General features: G+C 39.7%; 1 protein-coding gene across 3 annotated transcripts in view; it reads right to left on the bottom strand.

Moving 5' to 3' along the window:
- LOC112320763 (carbonic anhydrase 13) overlaps nucleotides 1-23,782 on the bottom strand; it is a 38,721-nt gene extending 14,939 nt beyond the window's left edge. The window contains exons 1-6 of one of the 3 annotated variants that reach the window (XM_024578262.3): nucleotides 23,674-23,782; nucleotides 18,689-18,886; nucleotides 13,560-13,678; nucleotides 8,720-8,815; nucleotides 7,588-7,650; nucleotides 6,955-7,110 (exon numbers count right to left, since the gene is read on the bottom strand). In XM_024578262.3, coding sequence (XP_024434030.1) covers nucleotides 6,955-7,110; nucleotides 7,588-7,650; nucleotides 8,720-8,815; nucleotides 13,560-13,678; nucleotides 18,689-18,886; nucleotides 23,674-23,710 — 669 coding nt within the window. In that variant the 5' untranslated portion in view covers nucleotides 23,711-23,782. The remainder of the gene's footprint in view (nucleotides 1-6,954; nucleotides 7,111-7,587; nucleotides 7,651-8,719; nucleotides 8,816-13,559; nucleotides 13,679-18,688; nucleotides 18,887-23,673) is intronic. The other 2 variants (XM_053929504.1, XM_045186098.2) reach the window with 2 other exon arrangements.
- Nucleotides 23,783-23,821: the final 39 nt, after the last annotated feature.

The following is a 23,821-nucleotide window of genomic DNA, read 5'->3' as shown; positions in this document are numbered from 1 at the left end:
AAAACAACACATTACAGTCCAAAACCGATTGGACAAAGTGAAGGCAGTTCTGAGAGGGAAGTTCATAGCGATACAGGCCTACCTAAAAAACACAGAAAAATTTCAAATAAACACCTAACCCCACATCTACAAGAAGTGGAGGAACAACAACAAACAAAGCCCAGAGGGAGTAGAAGGAATGAAATAATCATGATCAGAACAGAATTAAATGACATAGAGACTAAAAGAACAATTGTAAGGATCAATAAATCCAGGAGCTGGTTCTTTGAAAAGATAAACAAAATGGACAAGCCTTTAACCAGACTTATCAAGAAAAAAAGAGAGAGGACCCAAGTAAATAAAATCAGAAATGAAAGAGGAGAAATTACAACTGATACCACAGAAATCCAGAGGATTGTAAGGAATTACAATGAACAACTGTATGCCAAGAAATTTGAAAAACTGGGTGACATTGACAAATTTCCAGAAACATATAATCTTCCCAAACTAAAAGAAGAAGAAGCAGAAAGCCTGAACAGACCAAGAAGAGTTAGTAAAATTGAAGCAGTAATCAAAAAACTCCCAGCACACAAGAGCCCTGGACCAGGCAATTTCACAGGAGAATTTTACCAAATGTTTAAGAAAGAGTTAACCCTGATCTTTCTCAAACTATTCCAAGAAATCCAAGAAGAGGGAAGACTCCCGTACTCTTTTTAGGAGGCCACCATCATCCTGATCCCAAAACCAAAGACATAACAAAGAAAGAAAACTATAGGCCAATACTTCTATGAACATAGATGCTAAAATCCTCAACAAAATATAGGCAAACTGGATCCAGCAATACAGTAAAAAGATCATACACCATAATGAAGTGGGATTCATCCCAGTCATGCAAGGATGGTACAGTATTCACAATCCAAAAAACACAATACATCACATAAACAAAAGGAAAGGCAAAATCACATGATCATATCATAGATACAGAAAAAACATTTGATAAGGTACAGCACCCATATATGAAAAAAAATCATCAAAGTGGAAGTAGAGAGAGCATATCTCAACATAATAAAGGACATATAGGAGAAACCTATAACCAACATTATACTCAATGGGCGAAACCTAAAAGTAAGATCAAGACAAGTGTGTCTGCTTTCACCACTTCTATTAAACATAGTATTGGAAGTCCTAGCCACAGATATCAATCAAGAAAAAGAAATAAAAGGCATCCAAACTGGAAAGAGGGATTTAAAACTGTCATTGTTTGTAGATGACATGATAGTGTACATGGAAAACCCTGTAGACTCACCAAAAAACTACTCAACCTAATAAGTGAATTTGGCAAAGCAGCAGAATACAAAGTCAATATTCAGAAATTGAAGGCATTTTTGTATACCAACAATGAAATATCAGAAACAGATGTCAGGGAAAAAAATCCCATTTGCTATAGTAACAAGAAAAATAAAGTACCTAGGAATAAACTTAACCAAGGAGGTAAAAAAGGATCTGTACTCAGAAAACTACAGAACACTGAATAAAGAAATTAAGGAAGACTCAAGTAAATGGAAGCATATACTGTATTCATGGATTGGAAGAATTAACATCATCAAAATGTCCATACAACCCAAAGCAATCTATAGATTCAAGGCAATCACTATCAAAATACCAATGACATATTTCATAGATAAAGAACAAACACTTCTAAAATTTATATGGAACCATAAATGACCCTGAATAGCCTCAGCAATTTTGAGAAAGAAGGACAAAGTAAAAGGGATTGCAATATATGATATCAAACTGTATTACAAGGCCACGGTAATCAAAACAGTCTGGTACTGGCATAAGAATAGACACATAGATCAATGGAAGAGAATAGAAAGCCCAGAAATAAATCATGCCTCTGTGGTCAATTAATATTCAACAAAGGGAAAAGAAGCACAAAATGGAGTAAAAATAGCCTCTTCAAGAAATGGTGTTGGGGGATCTGGACAGCTACATGCAAAAATATGAAACTCGATCACAAACTTACACCATACACAAAAATAAATTCAAGGTTGATAAAAGACTTAAACATAAACCATAACACCATAAAAGTCCTAGAGAAAAACACAGGCAGGAAAATTTCAGATATTCCACGCAGCAATATTTTCCCCAACGTTTCCTAGAGCAAGGGACATAAAGGAAAGAATAAACAAATGGGATCTCATCAAAATAAAAAGCTTCTGCACACCTAAAGAAAACAGCAATAAAATGAAAAGGGAACCAACCGTATGGGAAAACATATTTGCCAATGATACCTCAGACAAGGGTTTGATCTCCAAAATATGTAAATAACTCACATGACTCCACACCAGGAAGACAAACAATCCAATTAAAAAATGGTCAAAGGACTTGAACAGATACTTCTCTAAGGAGGACATACAGAGGCCCCAGACATAGGAAAGGATGCTCAGTATCAGAAGCCAGCAGAGAGATGCAAATTAAAACCACAATGAAATACCACTTCACAGCGGTCAGAATGACCATCATAAACAAATCAAGAAACAATAAGTATTAGAGAGGATGTGGAGAAAAGGGAATCCTAGTGCACTGTTGTTGGGAGTGAAGATTGGTGCAGCCACTGTGGAAAACAGTGTGAAATTTCCTCAAGAAACCAAAGATGTAACTGCCTTTTGACCTGGCAATTCCACTGTTGGGATTATATCCTAAGAACCCTGAAACACCAATTTGAAACAATCTATGCACCCCAATGTTCATAGCAGCTCAATTTACAATAGCCAAGTGTTGGAAGAATCCTAAGTGCCCATCAGGAAATGAGTGGATCAAAAAACTGTGGTACATTTACACAATGGAATACTACAAAGTAGAAAGAAAGGAGTCATACCCTTCTCAACAGCATGGATGGAACTGGAGAGCATTATGCTAAGTGAAAAAAGCCAGGCAGTGAAAAACAAATACCATATAATCTCACCTATAAGTGGAACCTAATCAACAAAACAAACAAGCAAGCAAAATAGAACCAGAGACTTGGAAATAAAGAACAATCTGACAGTAACTAGGGATTGGGGGAGGGGGATAACAGGGTCACCAAGGAACATGTATAAAGGACCCATGGACAATGAAAATAGGGACAGGGGGAGGATTGAATGTGGAAGGTGTGGGTGGGTTGGGTGGGGGAAAGTAATCAGGTAAAATGGGGACAACTGTAATTGAACAATAAAAAAAATGTCTTTGGGAAAAAATGACAGTATGGCAGTGCCTTATAAAATCAAACGTGAGTTTACCTAGTAATGACAGTCCTAGGTATTGCCACAAGACATAAAAATGTGTTCACAGAAAGTGTGTATGTCAATTATTCCTAACACATAAATATGGATAGCTACATTCATAACACCTCCAAACTAAAAGCTACCATAATGTCCATCAAGCGGTAAACCGATTTTTTAAAAAAAAGAGTTATGGTGATATTCGTACCATAGAATATTAGTAACAAAAATAAATACATCGGGTGAATCTTTAAAACACCATACTGAGTAAAAGAAATCAACACAGAAGTGTATATCTGTATGACTCTACTTGAATAAAATTCTAGTGACAGTATCTCAATAGTGTTCCAAGGCCATGGGTGAATGGAGTGTAAAGAGGTATGAGGAAACCCTTTTGGCCAGGGAAGTATTCTTTAACTTGATTGTAGTAGTAGTGGTTGCTTTATTGCACAGTAATATACAATAACCACAACCATCCACTACACAGTGAAATTCATGAATGTTGTTATATGCAAATAATATCACAACAACAAAAAAAGAATTTAAAAAAAGAAACCTAGAATTAAAGCCAAGTATCTTGCACATTGAATTTCAGCAGATGAATAAGCCAATGTAGATAATTTAGGATAACCCCAAAGAGACTTGACAAGAAAAGTTAGCCTGCCGAAGAAAATGAAAGATCTGTTACCCAAAGTGTCAGAAAACAGAGTACCTGTTCTGTGGCCTGGCAGTTAAATCAAGCATTTCAGTAAGTGACTCTGGGGAGAAAAATGGTCTTGCATCAAGAAAAAGAAAAAGAAAACCATAGAATCTGCCCATTAGGTCAAACAGTGACTTGACAAAAAAGAGCAATGGGAAAAAAACTGGCACCAACTTACTAGAAAGAAGATTTATGGTTGGATTAAAAAATAAAAAAAAAATGCCTTGGTTGATGTGGCTCAGTGGATTGAGTGCCGTCCTGCGAAGCAAAGTGTTGCTTGTTGGATTCCCAGTCAGGGCACTTGCCTGGGTTGTGGGCCAGGTCCCCAGTAGGGGCACGTGAGAGGCAACCACACACTGATATTTCTCTCCCTCTCTTTCTCCATCCCTTCCCCTCTCTCTAAAAATAAATATTTTAAAAACTTAAAAAATTATATTTTCCATCAACTTCAAAAATAAAGAGCTGCCATCATCAAGATTAAAAGTCATGTTCTGGAAAGTATTTCTTAGGTCAGCGGCATGCACAAAAGACATCTTCATTTTATTTTATATAAAAGAGCCTGGCAACTGAAAAATCTTATCAACCCTCTCGTGTTTTGGATTTTTAAATGTATTTTTTAGAACAGTTTTAGATTTACATAATTATTGCAAAGATAGTAGTGCAAAGTTTTCTCATACACCTCACACTCAATTTATTCTATTATTACCATCTTATATTAGTATAGTACATTTTCAAAATTAATGAACCGATATTAATCTTATCCTTAGTTCATCCTTTATTCAGATTTCCTTTGTTTGTACCTAATGTCTTTCTCTGCTCCAGGATCTCACCAGGAAAAGGCATTACACTTAGTAGTCATGTGTCCCTGAGCATTTCTTTATTATGACAATTTCTCAGACTTCCCTTGTTTTCTGATGACATTGACAGTTTTGAGGAGTACTGATCAGGTATTTTGCAGAATGTTCCTTAATTGGGCTTTGTCTGATGTTTTTCTCATGGTTAAAACTGGGATTGAACTTTTAAAAGTTCAATCTTTTATTCTTATATTGTTTTATCTTTTCCTTTATTCTTGTCTTAAAATCACTATAACATCATATTGTAATAATTTGGATTATTATTCAGATAATCATTTCAATCTGGTTACAAATAAAAATGTCTGAAAGGGTTTCTGCTACTGTAGGTTTAAGTGAATGCTTGAAAGGGAATTATCAATCACACTAAAACTAAAATTCAGCTATTATTTTATATACTGTATTGTACAAAAACCAAATTATAATTAACATTAATTAATTGAGCCTCAAAAAAGATACAGTAGTGAATCCACAGCCAGGCAACCATAATTTCAAAACTTGCAAAAAGTTATTCTTGATTAGGTTAACTTTATGCATTTTAAGAAACAAAAATATATTTTGATATATCTCTTTCAAATCACAGGTGGATTTTTAAAAAGCTATTTTCTAAGTGGCTTTAAGGAATAAAGATACCCTTGAAATATCAGAAAAAACATGACTCCTTTACTGTTACTGCCTTGATATTATAATGTTTTAACTCTTACTATTTCTCTAACTGTTCAAATTTAACACTGAATTGTGAAAGTAAACAATTTGGCACACGAAGGGGATAAGTTAAAATCCATTAGTAAGGCCACTGACTCCGTGACAGGTCATTATTCTCATTACACAACTCACTTTCTTAGTAATGCAATAAATTCACAGGAATTTTTGTGTCAGTCAAACTCTGGATTTCTATCCACACCTTTGTAAAATGTTTAATTAAGTATGTCCCAGGTATCATTCAGCTTTTATCCTAAAGACAAAGTCAACAGAATTTGCACGTGTTCCTCACACAAGGGTAAAGTCCCTCACATTTCCTTGGTAAAGATCAATTAGCTCTAGTCTTTGGGGGGAAATAGACAGGTAGGCAGGTGGGCCAGCCCCAAACAGAAGAGCTTTATTAGCTGCAAAAACTACTATACTATGTTCTTGCTAAGGTTTTGCACATGTAATTCAAAAAGGGAAAAAAATAAAACATACTAAGCACAGCATCCCAGGATACATAGCATCTACCTGTCAGGTGGGTCAGTCACAGGGTTCCCAGCCCCTGAGCAGAGCCTCTGGGCAAAGGCATCCTGAGCCTGCAGACTTATCAGAAAAGTGAGTGGGAAAGTGTTTTCACAAGAAGAGCACAAGGGGCTACCAACAGCCTCTTAGCAAATGCTTAATGCTCCTAAGGCAACCCCACAAAAGCTATGTCAACAAAAGGCAAAAAATCACATAGACTTCTTCTTACACTCAGCAGGCACCCACATCTGAGGCTGTTCTCACTATCTATGTTCTGAATGTGAAACCTGTAGGAGGGGCAGGTCGAGGGACTGAAGTCAAAAGGAGAATGCCACCTTTTAAGAGCAGCATCTCTCCTGATTTTTCTTTTATATCAGCCCCTTTATATTCTAGGCCAAACAAAAGGAAGCAGAAGCAAACAGTGATGCCTTCAGTGAGGTGCCTCACCTCCCCAGTATGCCCATGGACATGGCATCTCTGAGAGGTGGGGAAGGAATCACCAAATCCCAGAAGGTCAAAAAAGAACAGGACGTAAATCTCATCTGGTGCAACCACCATTTAATTAATAAGGGGAAAGCACAGGCTTCATAGCATAGCAGAAATTAGAGCAGGAATTAAAAAAAAAAAAATCAGCCCAGTTTCCTCTAGGGCAGTGATTTTCAACTGGTGTGCCACAAGAATCTTTAAAACATGTAATACCTGACAACTTAGTCAGGGGCACTGACTTCTTTTCCCTTAGATTGTCAAATAATAAAATGACAACATCCAACACAACAATAGCCATCCTGTGTGAATGAATCAAAATTACACCTAATTATTTTTGTCAGATTGTCAAAAAATATATTTTTGGGGGTGTTGCAGAATTTTAGTAATTAGTTTATGTGTGTCATGAGATGAAAAGGTTGAAAATCGCTCCTCTAAGGGATCAGATGATCCCAGAGAAGTGGTGTACCTGTTGAGAGCTGATACTTATCGGTTGTTTTAAAATGATCCACGTGACACTCTCAAAAAGAGGTGGGACTGTAAGAGACCCAGGGTAAGTCCAGTAATCCCAGGATGGAGGAAGCAGACATACTGGGTCAAAATCCGTGAATCGAGTTTGTTTCCCCTGGGGCAGAAAAGAGAATGTCACAGATTACAATGGGAAAACTTTCCAGAGACCTGAAAAGCATATATCCAATGAAATATAATTTCACTGGAATTTATTCATTCATGGAATTATTTAGTGCTGCCTTTTGTATTTTAAAAAGAGACTCTGCCTTAATCTAAAAAATTTAGAGGAAGTCGGGCATCGCTTAGCTTTATTTGAGAACAAGATTCGTTTTCATATAAGTGGCTTTAAAATGTGTTGCAGCTAAAGGCTTATTTTGTAAAATTCCAATAACAGAAATTAATTATGCATAAATAGATTTCAGGAGATAAATGGTGACAGATTACTTCTGCTCTATTGGTCAAGGTTGCTCCAACCTGCTCCAAAGAAGGCAGCACACATGCCATCTCAGGCCTACATTTTTAAAAGGAGGTAAGAGAACTCAGCTGAAAACAGTGAATATATTAGTCATTAGTCAACAGGAATTAATTTTACCTTTTCTTTAATGGAATCCAAAATGTCAATAATCTTTTGCAGTTGGGGATTAAATTCACCGATCTGAAAACATGATATTTTATAAGAAGTGGTTACTGTCTCAGATCAGGTCTGAATTTTTCCATTTCAGTCACTATTTTAAAGTTCCTTAAAAAAACAAAACAAAACTATGCCAACCAAGAACAAACAGTGATTATTGTATAATGAAACTCTCTTTTTACCTCTGGCCTTATCCTGCTTAAAGAATCTGAACAAGATAGTATTACAAGGGCTTCTTGGCCAAACCATAAGTTTCACTCCCAAACTGGTAGTAATAGCTTCCTATTTCTTCACCTTTATGAATGTTTCAGATGCAGGTGACCTTGAGAGAAACCTGGCTTAGGAAACTCCCATCATACCTGCACTATGAAACCAGGTGTGACTTTCAGATCCTCCATCCAAATGGGCTATTGTAACATCAAAATATTAGAGGAAAAACATCTCCCACATTCATCCTGAAGTGACTGGAGGTCCTGACTCAAGGCAATGTGTCATCCTGATCAGAACTACTCAGAAAAATATAAATACTTCTTTCCCATTAGAGTGGGTGTTGGAACAAAAAGGAACACCCTACAAGAATGTGGTCCCAGTAGGAGTAGAGCAGCCCCACCCACTCACAGATGTGGCTAAAGCGACACCTGTCTGACCACATGTGAATAAGTCACAAAAAGTACAACAAAAAAATGGTCATTGCATTTGGGACAACAAGCCATTGTGGTCAAATCAGTGCTTCAAGAATCAGGGAGTTAAGCTCCACTCTCCCCTGTGTCTCTAAATGTTGTGCAATCAGAAGAACCTAGAATAAAGATTTCCTTCTTGGGGGCTTAGTTGTTCCTTTGGGCACTACTGTTGTTGCTGCTAGTCAATAAAAATGATCAATGGACACCAGGAGGGATCATAAGACAAAGTTCCCAGGGTTGTTCTGGGCTCTGAGATGAACCATAAACATAGAATTTTAATATCTGTTTCACAAGGAAAACATTAAACCTAGAACTAGTTTGCTATTAAAAAATGGTCTAATGTCCACTCCATGACTATAACTCTACCCAACACGGTTGATTAATTATTTCAAATGAAATCAGTGGGTTCTCACCTGTAAAAACACTCCCAAGACAGCTAGCCCATCAGGCTCATGAGCTGCCTCCACGAAGCTGGAGTATTTGTTAGAATTCCAGTGAACAACGTGGAGCTGGAAAGGAAGAACACAGCTTAACTCCAACATTATTTTTTTAAAACATTCTCAAAAACATAAATGTAAATGAAGCATATATACAGATGTTATGGGGCTGTGCATTTATATGCATAATGTATTATACACATTCATGTCTGCATTGCTGTTTAGAAGGGCTCCAAAGCTTCCTGCCACACCCCTGGAGTCCGAACAATTTGCAGCCACTGTTCCAAAGTGACTTATGGCTCCCACGTGTCCCATGCCCAGGACTGCAATCAGGCAGCCTGAGATCAGACCCCAGCTAGTTGCAGAGTCAAGGCTGAGAGGCAGGTGGGGAGGTCAGTGGGCACCCAGGGACAATCCTGCCATGAGGATAGTGCCAGTGGTTCTTGGGACTCCCCAGTCAGATGCTCATCACTGTAGCCGAAGACTTTTATGGCTTGAAAACGTGAATTCCTTGTAAGAGTAACTATTTTAAGCAGTATGCACACATTTACTATCTTCTTGGACTATGTTCAGATTCTTTACTAAGGTCACATTTTAATAGGGAAAAAGAGGTTTTGGGTTTTGGAAACAGAAGTGTCAGAGGAAGAAAAGGAGAGTCAGCTGGTCCTGCTGAGGACGGGGTGGGAAAAAAGGGGAGGGGGACAGTGGACCTGGAACTCTAGAAAAGTGGCTTCACCAACTTCCAAACTCGTCCCCAGTGCATCTGACCTTCTGCCAAACCCACAGGTGTCCCACATGTCCTCCCACCACATGCAACACAGCACCCCAAACATATGGACAAGTGGACAGGCTGCAGAATAACATACGGTAAGGCAGATAGCCACTTCTGGAAAGTCTGCATTCCTAGTTAAAGTAAGGACAAACTGAAATGGAAGCCACAGCATAATGTGACACACCCTGATGACATGGCCAAGGTCATGACCAGGCCGTGCTGTCCAAGGACCTGTGAGAGGGACCAGTTTAGATGAGACATCCTTCAAGTGACTTCTCTGACCCTTCAGGGAGGAAACATGAAGGGCTTCAGACACAAATTACTTTTCTAGCTAACTGTTAGAGAATTTAGCATACTTAGACATGTTTTTATCCCATTCTTTAAATGTAACTTTACATCTTATGGGCAACTAATATGGGGGATTTCTGAATAATGAAGAATGACATAAGCAGTGAACTATAAAACTATGAAACAGTGCACACACCCTACCCCAAACAGTGGAGGGAGACTGGCTACCCAGAGAGACAGTGGTTTCCATCTTCCAAGTTGTGAGATAGTGGGAGGAAGAAACCATGAAACACTGGATGATAAAACACACTCCATTCAGCTCACATGGGATGGGTAACACTCCACCAGGAGGGCCAGGAAAGGACCTCAATGTTGATGCCCAAGCACCAGCACACTTTGTAAGAGATGACACCACTGACAGAAACATGGGAAGCAACTCCTTACTTCATGACCATCACTGATTAGAAAATGAATGTGTAACCAAAGAGAGAAGAACATATATATCCTTCTACTTGTTCAAGAACAACTGTTTGAAACATCCTGGGAAACTAGAGCAAGAAAAATCTTTTGTTTGTTTTAAACAAGTCCTTCTTTCTCCCACATACCTTGCTTAACTGGCTGCAACACCTTCAGAGGAGCTGGTGTCACTCCCATTAGCATTTGTGTTTGAACTGAGCAAGAGCAAACTCACATTTTCTGACTAACACTGACAGCTGAAGTGATTTGAGCTCCAGGACCAGAAGTTATTGTAGCCAATGCAAAAATAGAAATGATTAAGATTCTTCCCTATTTGAAAACAATTTCTGAATAACAGTATCATTCGACTTGAGTATTTTTAAGCTGTGTATTATTGACACAGAATATGCATAGTATGCCAAAAATCACCATAATGTTGAAAACATAGTTTTACACTCAACTACATATTTAACATACTTATATATATTAGGCATAAACTGTAATCAGATAAAGTTCCAAACATACTGTGACTGTTAGCTTACTTTTCCTAGATGCGAAACTCTTGGAATAAAGCTTTTTAAGATTTACGTCCCGTCAATCTGTCTGTAGCATCACAAGCCATCAGATTTGGCTCCAAATCATATTTTCATAGGTTACAGCTTTAAATGGTTTTTTCCTTTTGTTTTTTTCTTTTTCTTTTTGTGTATTAAGAGGATACAACATGATGATGGTCCTGAAGTCAGGTACAAACGTAGCTGGAAAAACTGCTTCCACAACCTTCTAATCTTGTCTCCCGAGTTCCCGGTTAGTCCAGCCTTTTCTCCACAGAGAGCTAGTTGTGTTTATAAAATATAGAGCATAGCACTGTCACCCTCCTGCTCAAAACCTCCCGTTGTCTTTGTCCTGCTACATCTTTATGAATGTTTCATATGGCGAACCCTAACTGCTCACCAGGCCCTACACAGCCAACATGGCATGGCCGCCCCTACATCTCTAGGACACGGCTATGACTTCTCCCATTAATTCCAATCCTAGCAGCCAACAACTTTGTCTTCTCAAAAATGCTGACCTTATTCCTGCCCAAGAGCACGTGTACCCACTATTCTCTCTCTTGCTGGATTTTCTCAGAGTGGTTTCTGGTCATTCAGTCTCAATTCACATAGCATCTCAAAGGGGCCCTTCCTAAGCACTCAGCCACTCTACAGGATCACATGGTAATGCTCCTGTCTGAGAACTTACCCTGTACCATTCATGTGGTTACTGTCTGCCTGTAGCAGCATGCCAACCCTGAGCTGTCACCAGATTCCTCCCTCTCTAGCAGCATCCCTATGTCATAGCATACACCTGCCTCCTTCCTCTGTCACCCTCAAATCCCATCAACCAACGAATTCCATGGATGCTGCTTCTCTCACTGGCCATCTGGCCACCTGCACTATCACCCGGGACTCCCCCAGAGCTGTGGTAATTTTTGCACTTCAAAATAGCATTGAAATTTTGTAAGTGCAAAGACATGTGTAATTTAAAGACAGCCAGTGACTTAGTACAGTTCACAGCCCTACCAGCCTCAGCCACCGAGCTTCTGCCACACCCACTGTGGTCTGTGCTCTAATCACACTGCATTTTCTCCTTCCATTGTATGGGCTCTCTCCCAGCCCAAGCCACACCTGATTCTGCGCAGGCCCACTGCTGTCTATCCCACTGCCTGCCTCGCTCCTGCTTCTCCACAAGAATGCATTCCTGACCATTCCCACTTCTGCCAGGCACTCCCTTTGGGACAAGCATGGTAAATTGAGCAAAGGTGGGGGAATGAGTGGGATCTCAATGAGTTCTTAGAGTAAATGAAGGAATGCAGGAGTGCAGAGACAAATGAACTAATGAAATGAGAAAAATCCTCTAATACACATTAAAGCCCAGTAAGCAATTCCAGTTGAAGCCTTACCCAATTTAAAAGGAATGTCCACAAAAGGTCCTTGCAAGTCAGAACTCTGAGTCTCTGGACACAATTAAAGATAATGGGACTATTCTTGGGAGACCATGTCAACTCAGAATAACCTTCCCAAGTGTCCATATTCAAGTGTGTGGAAGATGGAACCACTTTTCCAGAGCTGCTTCAGAAACTGACAAGTCAGTGACTCAAAGCAGGCTCTTCTGCCCCACAGAGGTTTTGAGGTGTAGAATATGTTAAGTTTAGACATAACACTTTACAACGCAAACATGAAAAGTACCTGACAATGCAAACTGAGGCACCATATGGACTCGGGGTCCCACTTTCCACATTCTGGGCATCTCTGTTCATTGTTACAGAGCAGTTCCCATACTGGGAGTCCCTGGTCCCAAACAAAGTGCTTCAGGAGGCAAATGGACCTGTGGTTAATAGCCTCCAACAGCACGTGTACATGTGCTACAAAGGAGAGTCTAGCTCCCAAGTCCAGTAACACTAAGAAAATGAAGGAACCTGCCTGGAACATCCTCTGTCTGCCTAGATGGCTCTCAGGCCACACTATTCTCTCAGAAGTAGCCTTGGCTGAGTCATACAATAATTCACTTCTGTCTCAGTCTCATGGTAAAGTTACGGGTTAGCAGTATCTAACTGTATTAAAACTTGAGCATAGTATGATTTATCTTTTAGCCAGAGGGTTAGAAAAAGTAGAATATACTTAATGAGTATAATCATAAAAAGGAGTAACTTCCCAGTGAAAAAGAAGTCAGAGACACTTTATTGTGTTCTGTTTTACCAGCAACTAAATGATTGACGGAGATCCCATTTCATACTTGCAAATGTAGAGTAAAGGAGGGTTGAAGAGTTTGTGTCTTTGTTTTTTTTCCCCAAGAGGAACTTTGCCACTTATTATCACCTCTGTAATATTGACTTTATATGATATAAGCATATATCTGTGTCTGGACCAAATATGCACACAGTTGAGCCTAAAACAAACCTTTCTCTCCCTTCTCACTGGCCTTTTAGGAAACAGGACAGATATTGTAGAAAGAGTCTGTAACTGGTATCAGACAGACCTGATGCTTCCTGGATCAGTTACTTAATCTCCCCTAGTGTCCAGTTTGCTCAGTTTTATAATGGGCACAAGACCTCCAACTCTCAGAGTTGCTCTAAGGCTCAGAAGGGCCATTCATAGCTCTTATACTGACAAACTTTTATACTGATGGAATAAAGCAATTTCATAGAATGAGATACCTAATAGGCTCAGGACCTTTTGGGGGTCGAGGAAGTCATTCTCCATATCCCTTTCCTCCCACCAGAGAGGACAGCTCTGAGTCATGAACCTGCATTGGATGGCTTACCTCGGCAGCAGACCTCACTCCATCCACCACGTGCTCAGAGCCGTGGTCATCAGCAGACCCCCAGTGCAGGTGAAATTGTTGCAACCTGTATCTCCCAGTGAGCGGACCCCCATGCAGAACTAAACATGAACACATTTTAAATTGTTAGCAACATAAAGTGTTTCCGTGTGCTCCCCAACCCACAACCCCTCCCTGAATTGCTCAACATGTCCATGTCCTCCGAGGAATGTTTTACAAATGTATCATTGAGTTTGCTGACAGGCATCCAACTTTTAGGTGCATGAGGAGTGAAAACAAATATTTTAAAAGGTGAGAGAATTCAAAATACAGTTGTATGGAACACATGGTTAAGGACTTCTTCTGCTTACTGGAGGATGTCAGGCTCTATGCATAAGAACATGATGTGCAGGGTGCATCGTGAACTCCATGGAGCAGCCCAGCTCTCCAAGATGGCTCACAGATAAATAACTTGAAAGGCACATGTTCCTAAGTGACAGCACACAGCACAGATGCCGTGGTCATTAAGTGAAATCAACACATTGGTTGTCCTGTTTTTTCTCTTCTGTAACACAATAAGATTTGAGCTGAGCCAGGAAGTCATCCTTTCACAACTACAACCCAGATTAGATGGCTTGAGTAATCAGTGTGGAATTGACTTTGGGAGAAGACACAAACAAGCTGGCTCTGGAGAAAACCATGATACCAAAAAAATACACATCATCAGCGGAAAGTCCAAGCGTCACGGCTGATCTCTGGCAAGCCTGCTTTGAATCCAGAGTTTAAACTCAGATTAGCACAGCTCTGCTTAGCTATGCAGCAAAGCTTGCCTGACACTTTACATAATTGGACCCCACATGTGAGTGTCTCCTCTAAAATATCCTACCTGTGACCATGACCAGAAAATGCCTAACATGAAGACAACTTCTCAGAGCAGGGCTTTGCACAGGGTGGGGAAAATGAGTCAAAATATCATGGGTAACTCAGCACTGACTTTGAGACATTTTGTAATAAAACAGTTAAACTATGGTATAAAGTAAATAATCGTGGCAAAATTATTTTTAATAAGAATATTTAGTGTTGTTGTGTCAATTTATTCATCTTACTATCCAGCCTAGATGAGTAAATATATATTACTGTCTCCATCTTAAGTCTAAAAATAAGAGGTCATTTCTCCAAAATCATACTTGGCATACATATAGAGTTCATTTACCATTTCATTCAGAATTTTAAAAAAATCTATTTCAAACAATGCACTCAGATAAGAGGTCTACAGAGGTTAAGAAACCAGAGTTAAATACCACAAAAGATTGGGGAACATGTAATATCTTAGTAAAAGGGTCATTGTTATTTGCTATATGCCTCAAAGTTCAACATTGTTGTGAAACTAGAAACATACGTGGCACTCTATTGCATTTGACTTTTTTCTTTTTTATTATTTATTTAAAATTATATTTCATTGGTTATGCTGTTACAGTTGTGCTGATTTTCCCCCTTTGCCATCCTCCACAAAGCACCCCCCACTCCCTCAGGAAATCCCCCCGCCGTTGTTCATGTCCATGGGTCATGCGTATAAGTTCTTTGGTTGCTCCATTTCCTGTACTGTATTTTACATCCCCACGGCTATTCTATAACTACCTATTTGTACTTCTTAATCCCCTCACCACTTCAACCATTCCCCCACACCCCCTCCCATCTGACAACCATCAAAATATTCTCCATATCCATGATGTTGTCTCTGGTCTTCTTGTTTGCTTAGTTTGGTTTTTAGATTCAATTGTTTATAGATATGTATTCTTGACATTTTACTGTTCATAGTTTTGATTTTCTTTTTCTTAAATAAGTGCCTCTAACATTTCCTATAATAACAGTTTGATGATGATGAACTCCTTTAGTTTTTTCTTCTCTGGGAAGCTCTTTATCTGCCCTTTGATTCTAAATGATAGCTTTGCCGGGGAGAGCAATCTTGGCTGTAGGTCCCTGCTTTTCATGATTTTGCATATTTCTTGCCAATTCCTTCTAGCCTGAAAAGTTTCTTTTGAGAAATCAACTAATAGTCTTATGGGAACTCCTTTGTAGGTAACTCTCTGCTTTTCTCTTGCTGCTTTTAAGATTCTTTCTTTATCTTTAACCTTTGGCATTTTAATCATGACATGTCTTAGAGTGGGCCTCTTTGCATTCATCTTGTCTGGGACTCTCTGTGCTTCCTGGACTTGCATGTCAATTTTCTTCAACAAATTAGATAAGTTTTCTTTCATTATTTTTCCAAATAGATTTCCAGTGTCTTGCTCTTTCTCCTCTCCTTTCCGGCACCCCTATAATGAGAATGTTGGACCTTTTGAAGTTGTCCCAGAGGCTTCTTACACTATCCTTATACTTTTGGATTATTTTTTCTTCTTGTTGTTCTGATTGGTTTTTTGTTTCCTTACATTTAAATCAGTGATTTGATTCTAGACTTCACCCACTCTACTGTTGTTTCCCTGTAAATTGTTTTTTATTTCAATTAGTGTACCTTCATTTCTAACTGGATGTTTTTAATGTTGCTAAGGTCCTCACTATGGCCCTTGAGCATCCTTATAATCAGTGTTTTGAACTCTGTATCTGATATATTGCTTATCTCCATTTCATTTACCTCTTTTTCTGGAGTTTTGATCTGTCCTTTCACTTGGGCCATATTTCTTTGTCTCCTCATTTTGGCAGCCTCCCTGTGTTTGTTTCTATGGATTAGGTAGAGCTGCTTTGACTCTGTGTCTTGGTAGTGTGGTCTAATGTAGTAGGTCCTGTAGGGTCCAGTGGCACAGCCTCCCCTATCACCCAAGCTGGGTACTGGAGGTGTGCCCTTTGTGTGGGCCGAGTATACCCTGCTCTTGTAGTTGGGCCTTTGTTGCTGTTGGCAGATCAATGGGAGGGATTTACCCAGGCCAATCAGCTGCAAGGATTGGCTGTGATCACTTACCACCACCCTCTGCCCTCCAAGGAGAATCAGCTGTGCAAGGTGGTGGTGCTCCGATGTGGTATGTAGCACATGGGAACACATACAAAGCACTCCACAGGGTGCACAGGCCCTGGGGTTTCCTGGGTGGTGCAGGCCAAGGTCAGCCCCCTATCTGTGTTTTGCCCATGGACAACCTGCCTGAGCTATAAAGCAATCTGAGATGGCTGCTGGTTGTGCTGGGCTTAGAGATTCCCTGGCAAAGCTAAGCTGTGAATCTAGGCTGGCTTCTGCTAGTCCCAGGCCTGGGTTTCACTGAGGCCAGCTGTTGCATTTGAGAGGATTTAGTAAGTTGTGCAGCATGAGCCAAGGTCAGCCATTCATACAGAAAAGCAGCTTGGGTGGAGGCAGAATCTCTAGGGACCTCTGAGGTGAATCAAACAGTGTTAGCTAGGTTGATGGAATCTCAGATATGGCACCAGCTTGCCAGGTAGGGTTTAGAAAAGGGGCAATGTCCTCTGCTTGTCTTCATGCCAGATTCTTCATTTCTCCCAGTATGCTGCTGACATTTAAGCTGCTACCTGGTACTGCAGTTCAGCGGGAGTGAGTCTGCTTAGGTGAGTCCATTTGTGGGTTCTTTAAGAGGAAGTTGTGGGGACTTATCTTCCTGGCACTGCAACCCTGGCTGAGGGGCCTGGTATAGGGCTGGGACTCCTCACTCCCTCACTCCTAAGATATCCCTCCTGAATTTTTAAACACCATACTTGGTGTGGGACTAGCCTGTTCCACATCGGCGTCCCTCCTACTAGTCTGGATGGATGTGGCTTCTTTAATCCCATAGTTGTCAGACTTTCATTCAACTCAATTTCTGGCAGTTCTGAGTCATTGTTTTTGTATATTTTACTTGTAATTTTGATGTGGTTGTGCGAAGAGGTGAGTCATATCTGCCTATGCTGCCAGCGTGACTAGAAAACTCTCATTTGACTTCTAATATTGTTAGTAACTTGCAAATCCCACTCATTTTCTGAAACTACATTGTAGTCAGCTGCCTTGAATAATAAGCAAGGCTGGCACCGCAATCAGAAAAAAACTAATTTAAAAACCACCACATTTGTCTCTTCATACAACTTCTGTCTATCCCATTAGGATACAAACTCCTTTAAAGTGGATCTATCTTGTTCCTTTGTGTCCTCAATACCTAGGAGAGTACCCAAGCAATAAATACACTGGCATAAGTGCAAGGTTGCTAGTGAAGTGACCTGGGAATCACCAAAGAGCATACTCTAGGACCAGTGAGTGTAACAGTGAAATACAATCTAATCACTTCTTATTCTAGAACTAGCAGTGTAGCCTCACTTGTTTTTTTTACATGTGAGATACTATAAACAGTGTCCAACTATGATTGTGGGTGGTTTAACTTTATATTGAAAGCCTTGGACTACTTACTGCGTGATCATATGTATGAGCCCATTACATCAACCATCTCTATTAACTCAGATTCAACTGAGGGCATGAAAAAAAGACAATTGCACATATATGAAAACTGAGGTCCCTCCTCCCCCCAAAAGTTGAAAATACCAAGTGTTAATCTTTCTTTGTGCATTTTTACAGCACTCTGAATAATATGAATCACTTTGACAAATTTGACAAGTATGAGGAAGAAATTTTATGGGCTTATAATTTTTACTAACAATATAGCATTACATAAATATAGGAAATTATTATTAAACCAAAGCTGAGCTTAGTCAGTGAAAACTTTCTTCCATTTAAGAATTTAAAATGTTTAACTATATGCATCATTAGTAGAGCAAATACAGTGTCATCCTAATGTGAGAAGAGAAGCCTTAAAATATTATTCTCTCTAATATCTCTCATCTTACTCTTAAACTCTATACCATCTATTTCTCTGGACTGTAGCTGTGCCTGAAAAAGGATTGATTATTCATTTTAAGGAAACACTCTTTTCTACTTAATTTAGCTAATTTGTTATATATAAATAATACTAAAGTTTTATTTGGTCAGTCCATTATTTATTGACAATGTGAAAGACACTGTCCCATGAACTTCAAACAGAACTTCTATTACAAGTTCCAGCAAAGTACTAACAGGGCCATACAATGCATAGGTGTTTCAAATATGAGAGAAAAGAAGGTACCATCCAATCATCCAAGCCCCTCGTTTCTCCCCGCAAAAAGCCAACCTGATTTGTCCTCTGTGTCATCAAAGTCAACGTTGAAGGAATGGCCACTGTTACGGATTATTTTTGCTGAGCTTGCATCATACTCGATACAAAGTGGTCGGAGGGAAGAGTCATACTTCACTTCCTTGGTTTTAATCTCAATTGGGGATTGCTGGTCCCCTTCAGCGATAGGGAAAAGTTCATTCCAGTGAACAGGACCTTGAATACAGGGGACCAAAAGAGAAGGACTAAACAAGTGATTTCATTCAACGAATATTTGTTGCATACAATGCACTGTGCTTGAGATTGAAGAGAGAACAATAATTAATAAAATAAGGTCTTCGTCTTCAATACCTTCACATTTAATTGTGTGTTGATGTTTTTAAAAGACTAGTTGCTCTTATTATAGGTATGGAAACTTCCTGGTTTACCTTCATTCATTTTCAGAATTAAACAAATCCTTGCAGACAAAAGAGCATGTATGCTTTATAAGGTACTTTCCAAAGCTACTGTTCTACCAAACTAAAAACAACAGCACCATTCATCACCGAGAACAATGACGTTCAGTCTCAGCTCCAAGAATGAGCTGTGGTAGCTGCAGAGCTCACCAAGTTTATGACTGAAAGAATTTAAAGAGTTGAGTAAGCACAGAAAGGGTGAGTTCTTAAGAATGCCTCCTTCTTTCTTCCATTGCTTGGTGGTATCTTCAGGTGTCACCCAGCCCTTACTCAATGACCTGTCATGTGCAACAGGTAATAAATAAATTCTCACATGGGATAATCCAATACAATGGCTGCACCGTGTTAGGAAATGTAGTATTGTAGATGATCTGCAGTGCAATCAGGTAACAATTTATTATTCTTTTTCTACATTTCAGGATGTCCTTCTGTGGTTATTTTGCCAATGCTACATTTGAATTCCAAAACTCAGGACAAGGGTCACCCTGATCCTCTACTCAAAGGCCAAAACTGTATCAAGTTCCCAAACCAGACATGTTTGGTAAATTAATGTGAACCAATGGGCCAACAATTCCCTTGTCTAGTCTCTGCATTTCTCTGGGAAACTCAGTGTGAGTTCTGCCACTCAGAACTAACAGCAAGGTGGCAGCTCTAAGTAAGCTCCAGGTACATGGACAGAACCTCATCACTTACAGGTCAGAGGTTATTGTCTCCTCTACTGATCTGTAGCCGACATAGACATATACTGGCATAAGTGCAAGGTTGCTGCTGAAAAGCTCAGGGCTACTGGCTAAGCTCTTCCCTCCTCACCAGACAACTTACCTGGTTTCTCCAAAACTCAAGTACTTGTGAAAATGACACAGCACGACAATTAGCTAAACATTGGTGACTAACAACACAAATATTTTTAAAAGATAAGATTAAGAATTGTATTTCATGAAAGGTAAAAATGTCACAATTAGTAACAACTTCGATCTCTAAATCTTATGTCCCTGATTACTCATTTTGGCAAAAAAGGAAGCATAAATGTCTTCCTTTACCTAAGCTTCAGGTACAAAACATCCCAACATGAATACACACCTACACACGCAACTCAAGAGTTGTTCTCTCATGAATCTGACATTTTGGACTTCAAAGCAACTTGAACATCGGAAGTCCTTGCTTACAACTTACTATAGAAAAAGAATTGCTATTTCTTATTAAGTATTCTTACACACCTTTCTACTATTTTCAATGTATACAATCCAGTCTTTTTTTTAAGATTTTATTTATTTATTTTTAAAGAGAGGGGAAATAAAGGATAAAGAGAGAGAGAGAAACAATGGGTGGTTGCCTCTCATGTGCCCCACGCTGGGGACCCAGTCATGTGCCCTAGACTGGGAATTGAACCAGCCACTCTTTGGTATGCAGGCCTGTGTTCAATCCACTGAGCTGTACCAGCTAGGGCTAGTCTTTTTTTTTTTTTTAATGTGAAAAAGTTTTCTATTTCACAGCCACCAAGTATGACTTAACATAAAGAGAATTAGATTTCAAATATGCAATGCATATGTCACAACATGTTGTTGATTTTTCCAATCAGGAAACAGTTTTTTTCTCCTCCTAATTACTTTACTCTCCTCTTTTCAGTTCTTTATAACTAGAACCATTTTGAAATATTCAATTTTAAATATTAACTACTAAGCTAGGTTCATTTCCCTGCATTTTAAGAGGCCCCTTTTAAAAAAGTTTTTCAAAAACATTTAAACATGGTTCTTAAGGAGAGATATACAAGGTCTGTCCAGAAGGTATCCAGCCATTTAATATGAAAAATAGAGACATTTATTGAAGAAGATAACAAGATACAAGAAACATTGTACATAGGACAGTGTCACCTCAGTCTCCTTCAAAGTAGGTACCTTGGGGCCTCACACAGTTCTCCCAGTCGTATTTTCATGAATCTCATCAAAGGTCTGAAATCTCTTCTCTTTCAAAGCTGATTTTGGCTTTGGGAAAAGCCAGAAATCACAAGACCCCAAATCTGGGCTGAGTCTCCTGGGTGGTTTGATATTTCACCAAAAACTCTGCATGAGATGTGATGCATGAGCAGGTATTTTGTCATGTTGAAGCTGCCAATCACCAGTTGCCCACAGCTGCAGCCTACTGAACTATCGAAATAGTTTCCGCAGAAAAATGTTCAAGTTTAACACAAAATCTTATGCAGATTCGTGATCTACTTGCTCATTTTGAATGTGACTGCCACACAGTACACATGCTCACTCAATGGCATCTACCACCCCCAATGACTAGTACAGTGAAGCCGCCATTGTTCATACATACACATCCCAGCATTCCAGTCCATTCTCCTTGGTTGCCAGGTTACATTAATATCCCAGAAACTATTCTCATTATGTTAACAATGGCTGGACTTTTTCTGGACACACCTCATATGTTGTTTCTTCCTTTGATTCTGGAGCTTTTGAATATCCATAGTGATACAGTTTTCAGTAACTGTCACACTTTCTAAACTAAGCCAATACATCTAAGTTTAGTGGAAGATATTCTAAGTTGTTTGTGAAGGTGGTTGCCCCCTTCCAAGGCCTCGTGTCACCTGCTCATTCATGGCCTTTGCCATTCTAAGCAGAAAAGAACATCAGACCCACCAGCCAGGATGAATAACTTCCAGCAGGATTTTTGGCACAGGTGAGCCTTCAGAGTGCTATTGCTTCTAAAGCAGGGAGTGGCCCAGCAATTCTTAGAGAACTATGAAATCAGTCTTTGCTCATGGCTTTCCTGAGAAGGATTTTTAAACTTTCTAAAGACAGCTTCAATGTTTTCTAACATATTAGAAAGTAATCAATACTCATTGATCAAAAATACCATTTTTCCTAACCATAATTACTATTGTTACATAGTAACTACTAATTGATAATAATAATACAACCCTAGCCAGGTGGCTCAGTTGGTTGGAATGTTTTCCAAAAGGTTACAGGTTCCACTCCTGGCTGTGGCACATACCTAGGTTGTGCCATACAATACCTGGTTGGGGTGCAATATGGGAGGCAAGTGATCCATGTTTTTCTCTCACACTGATGTTTCTCTGTCCCTCTCCATCTCTCCTCCTCTCCTACTCTCTCCCCCTCTCTTCCCCTACTCTCTCTTTAAAAATCAATAAACATATCGTAGGGTGAGGATTAAAAAGATAATAATACAAATTCTTCCAACAGAAAGGAACATATAAAAAAATCCAAACATATATTAGAAATTAGCAAAATGTAATTACAATTGTAGCCTTCATCAAAAAGTAATCTACCCAAATTATTTGTTTCATTTTTAAAGTGTTAAATTTTACCTGCTGCCATTTTTAATTGGCAAGTTAATGATAACTTCAAAAGGCTACAGTTAGAAGTGAAACTTTGCTGCTTGGGCCAATGTGGCTCAGTTGGTTGGGGCTTAGTTCTGGAACTAAAAGGTTGTGGGTTTCCAGACCCGGCACATGCCTGGGTTGTGGGGTTCATAGGAGGCAACCAGTGGGTGTTTCTCTCTCTCCCTTCCTCTGTCTGTAAAAAGCAATGAGAAAAAATGTCCTCTGGTGAAGTTAAAAAAAGAAGTGAAAATTTTCTCTTTTTTTGTGAAAGTTTTTATAAAACTATACTGTAGAGTACCATTCAATAATATACATATTAGTCAAAAAATTATTATTATCACTGTTATTTCTAGGACTAATTTTGAGAGTGATTCCCTATAAGGCTTTGTCCATGTCACTTTGAAATTAGTTTAAATAAACAGTATGTGAAACAATAAGTTTAGTTCAATTTAACATAAAAAATAAGAAAATGTTTTACTTTTGATAGTTTAAAATAGATAAGAATAAAAGTATTGTACATGCCTAATTACTACTGCACCCATCAGTAAATGCATTTTGCCCACGTGTTTTAAGTTCAATAATACTTTGCTGATCCCCAGTGTCTGCAGGGTGTATCCAAAGGAGAGGAGGGAAGACTGGAAGGAGCCTGAACTCCAACTTCCAGAAAGAACCTAAGCTGGAGTCTGAGCCAAGCAGGGACGCAGGGCGGTGGCAAGTGTCATAGTTACCGAGAAACTGGCAGTCTTGGGGTTGCCAAGAAGGCAACCTGAGTTTTCAGAACTGCAATTTAAGTTATTCAAATTTTTAAATATTTTTCCCCGTTTTTCCATTATTTGTTTCTCCGGAGTGAATAATAAGCTCACAAGACTGAAAGGGAAGTTGTCCTCGAGTCATTAAAGTGTGTCCTCAGACCACCTTTAACCCAAAGGTGCTGTCACTAGGGCAAGTCCCCCCACATCGTCCGCTTCCCAAAGGCAGTGCACGGACCAAGGTGAAGTTTGGGGTCTGAAAACCCCTGGAAGGCTGTCACCCCTGTACCAACACCCCAAGAGCCACCCCCACACGCGGTCCATGAGGGCCTCAGGGCAAGGGACCCAGGTGTCTAGGCAACCACGTACGCTAAGTGGGACTCCGGGTCCCTGAACCTCCTCGGCTCCTCAGGCCCGTCTGTCCATCTGCTGTCCTTCTGTCCGCGGGGCACTCACCGTTGTGCTCTGCATACCCCCAGCTAAGCCGCGACATGATCCCCAGAGGAGGGCGGGAGAGCAGGGAGCTCGGGCGGAGCCACAGAAGTGGGGGTGGTGTGCGCCCTTGGCCAGGAGCCTGAGGGTTGCTCGGTCTGCCGCCAGGGGG

The sequence above is a fragment of the Desmodus rotundus genome, chromosome 8 (assembly GCF_022682495.2).
Source record: "Desmodus rotundus isolate HL8 chromosome 8, HLdesRot8A.1, whole genome shotgun sequence".
NCBI lineage: Eukaryota > Metazoa > Chordata > Mammalia > Chiroptera > Phyllostomidae > Desmodus > Desmodus rotundus.
The sequence above is the reverse complement of the archived record's forward strand: the minus strand, read 5'-3'. Positions and strand labels throughout refer to the sequence as shown.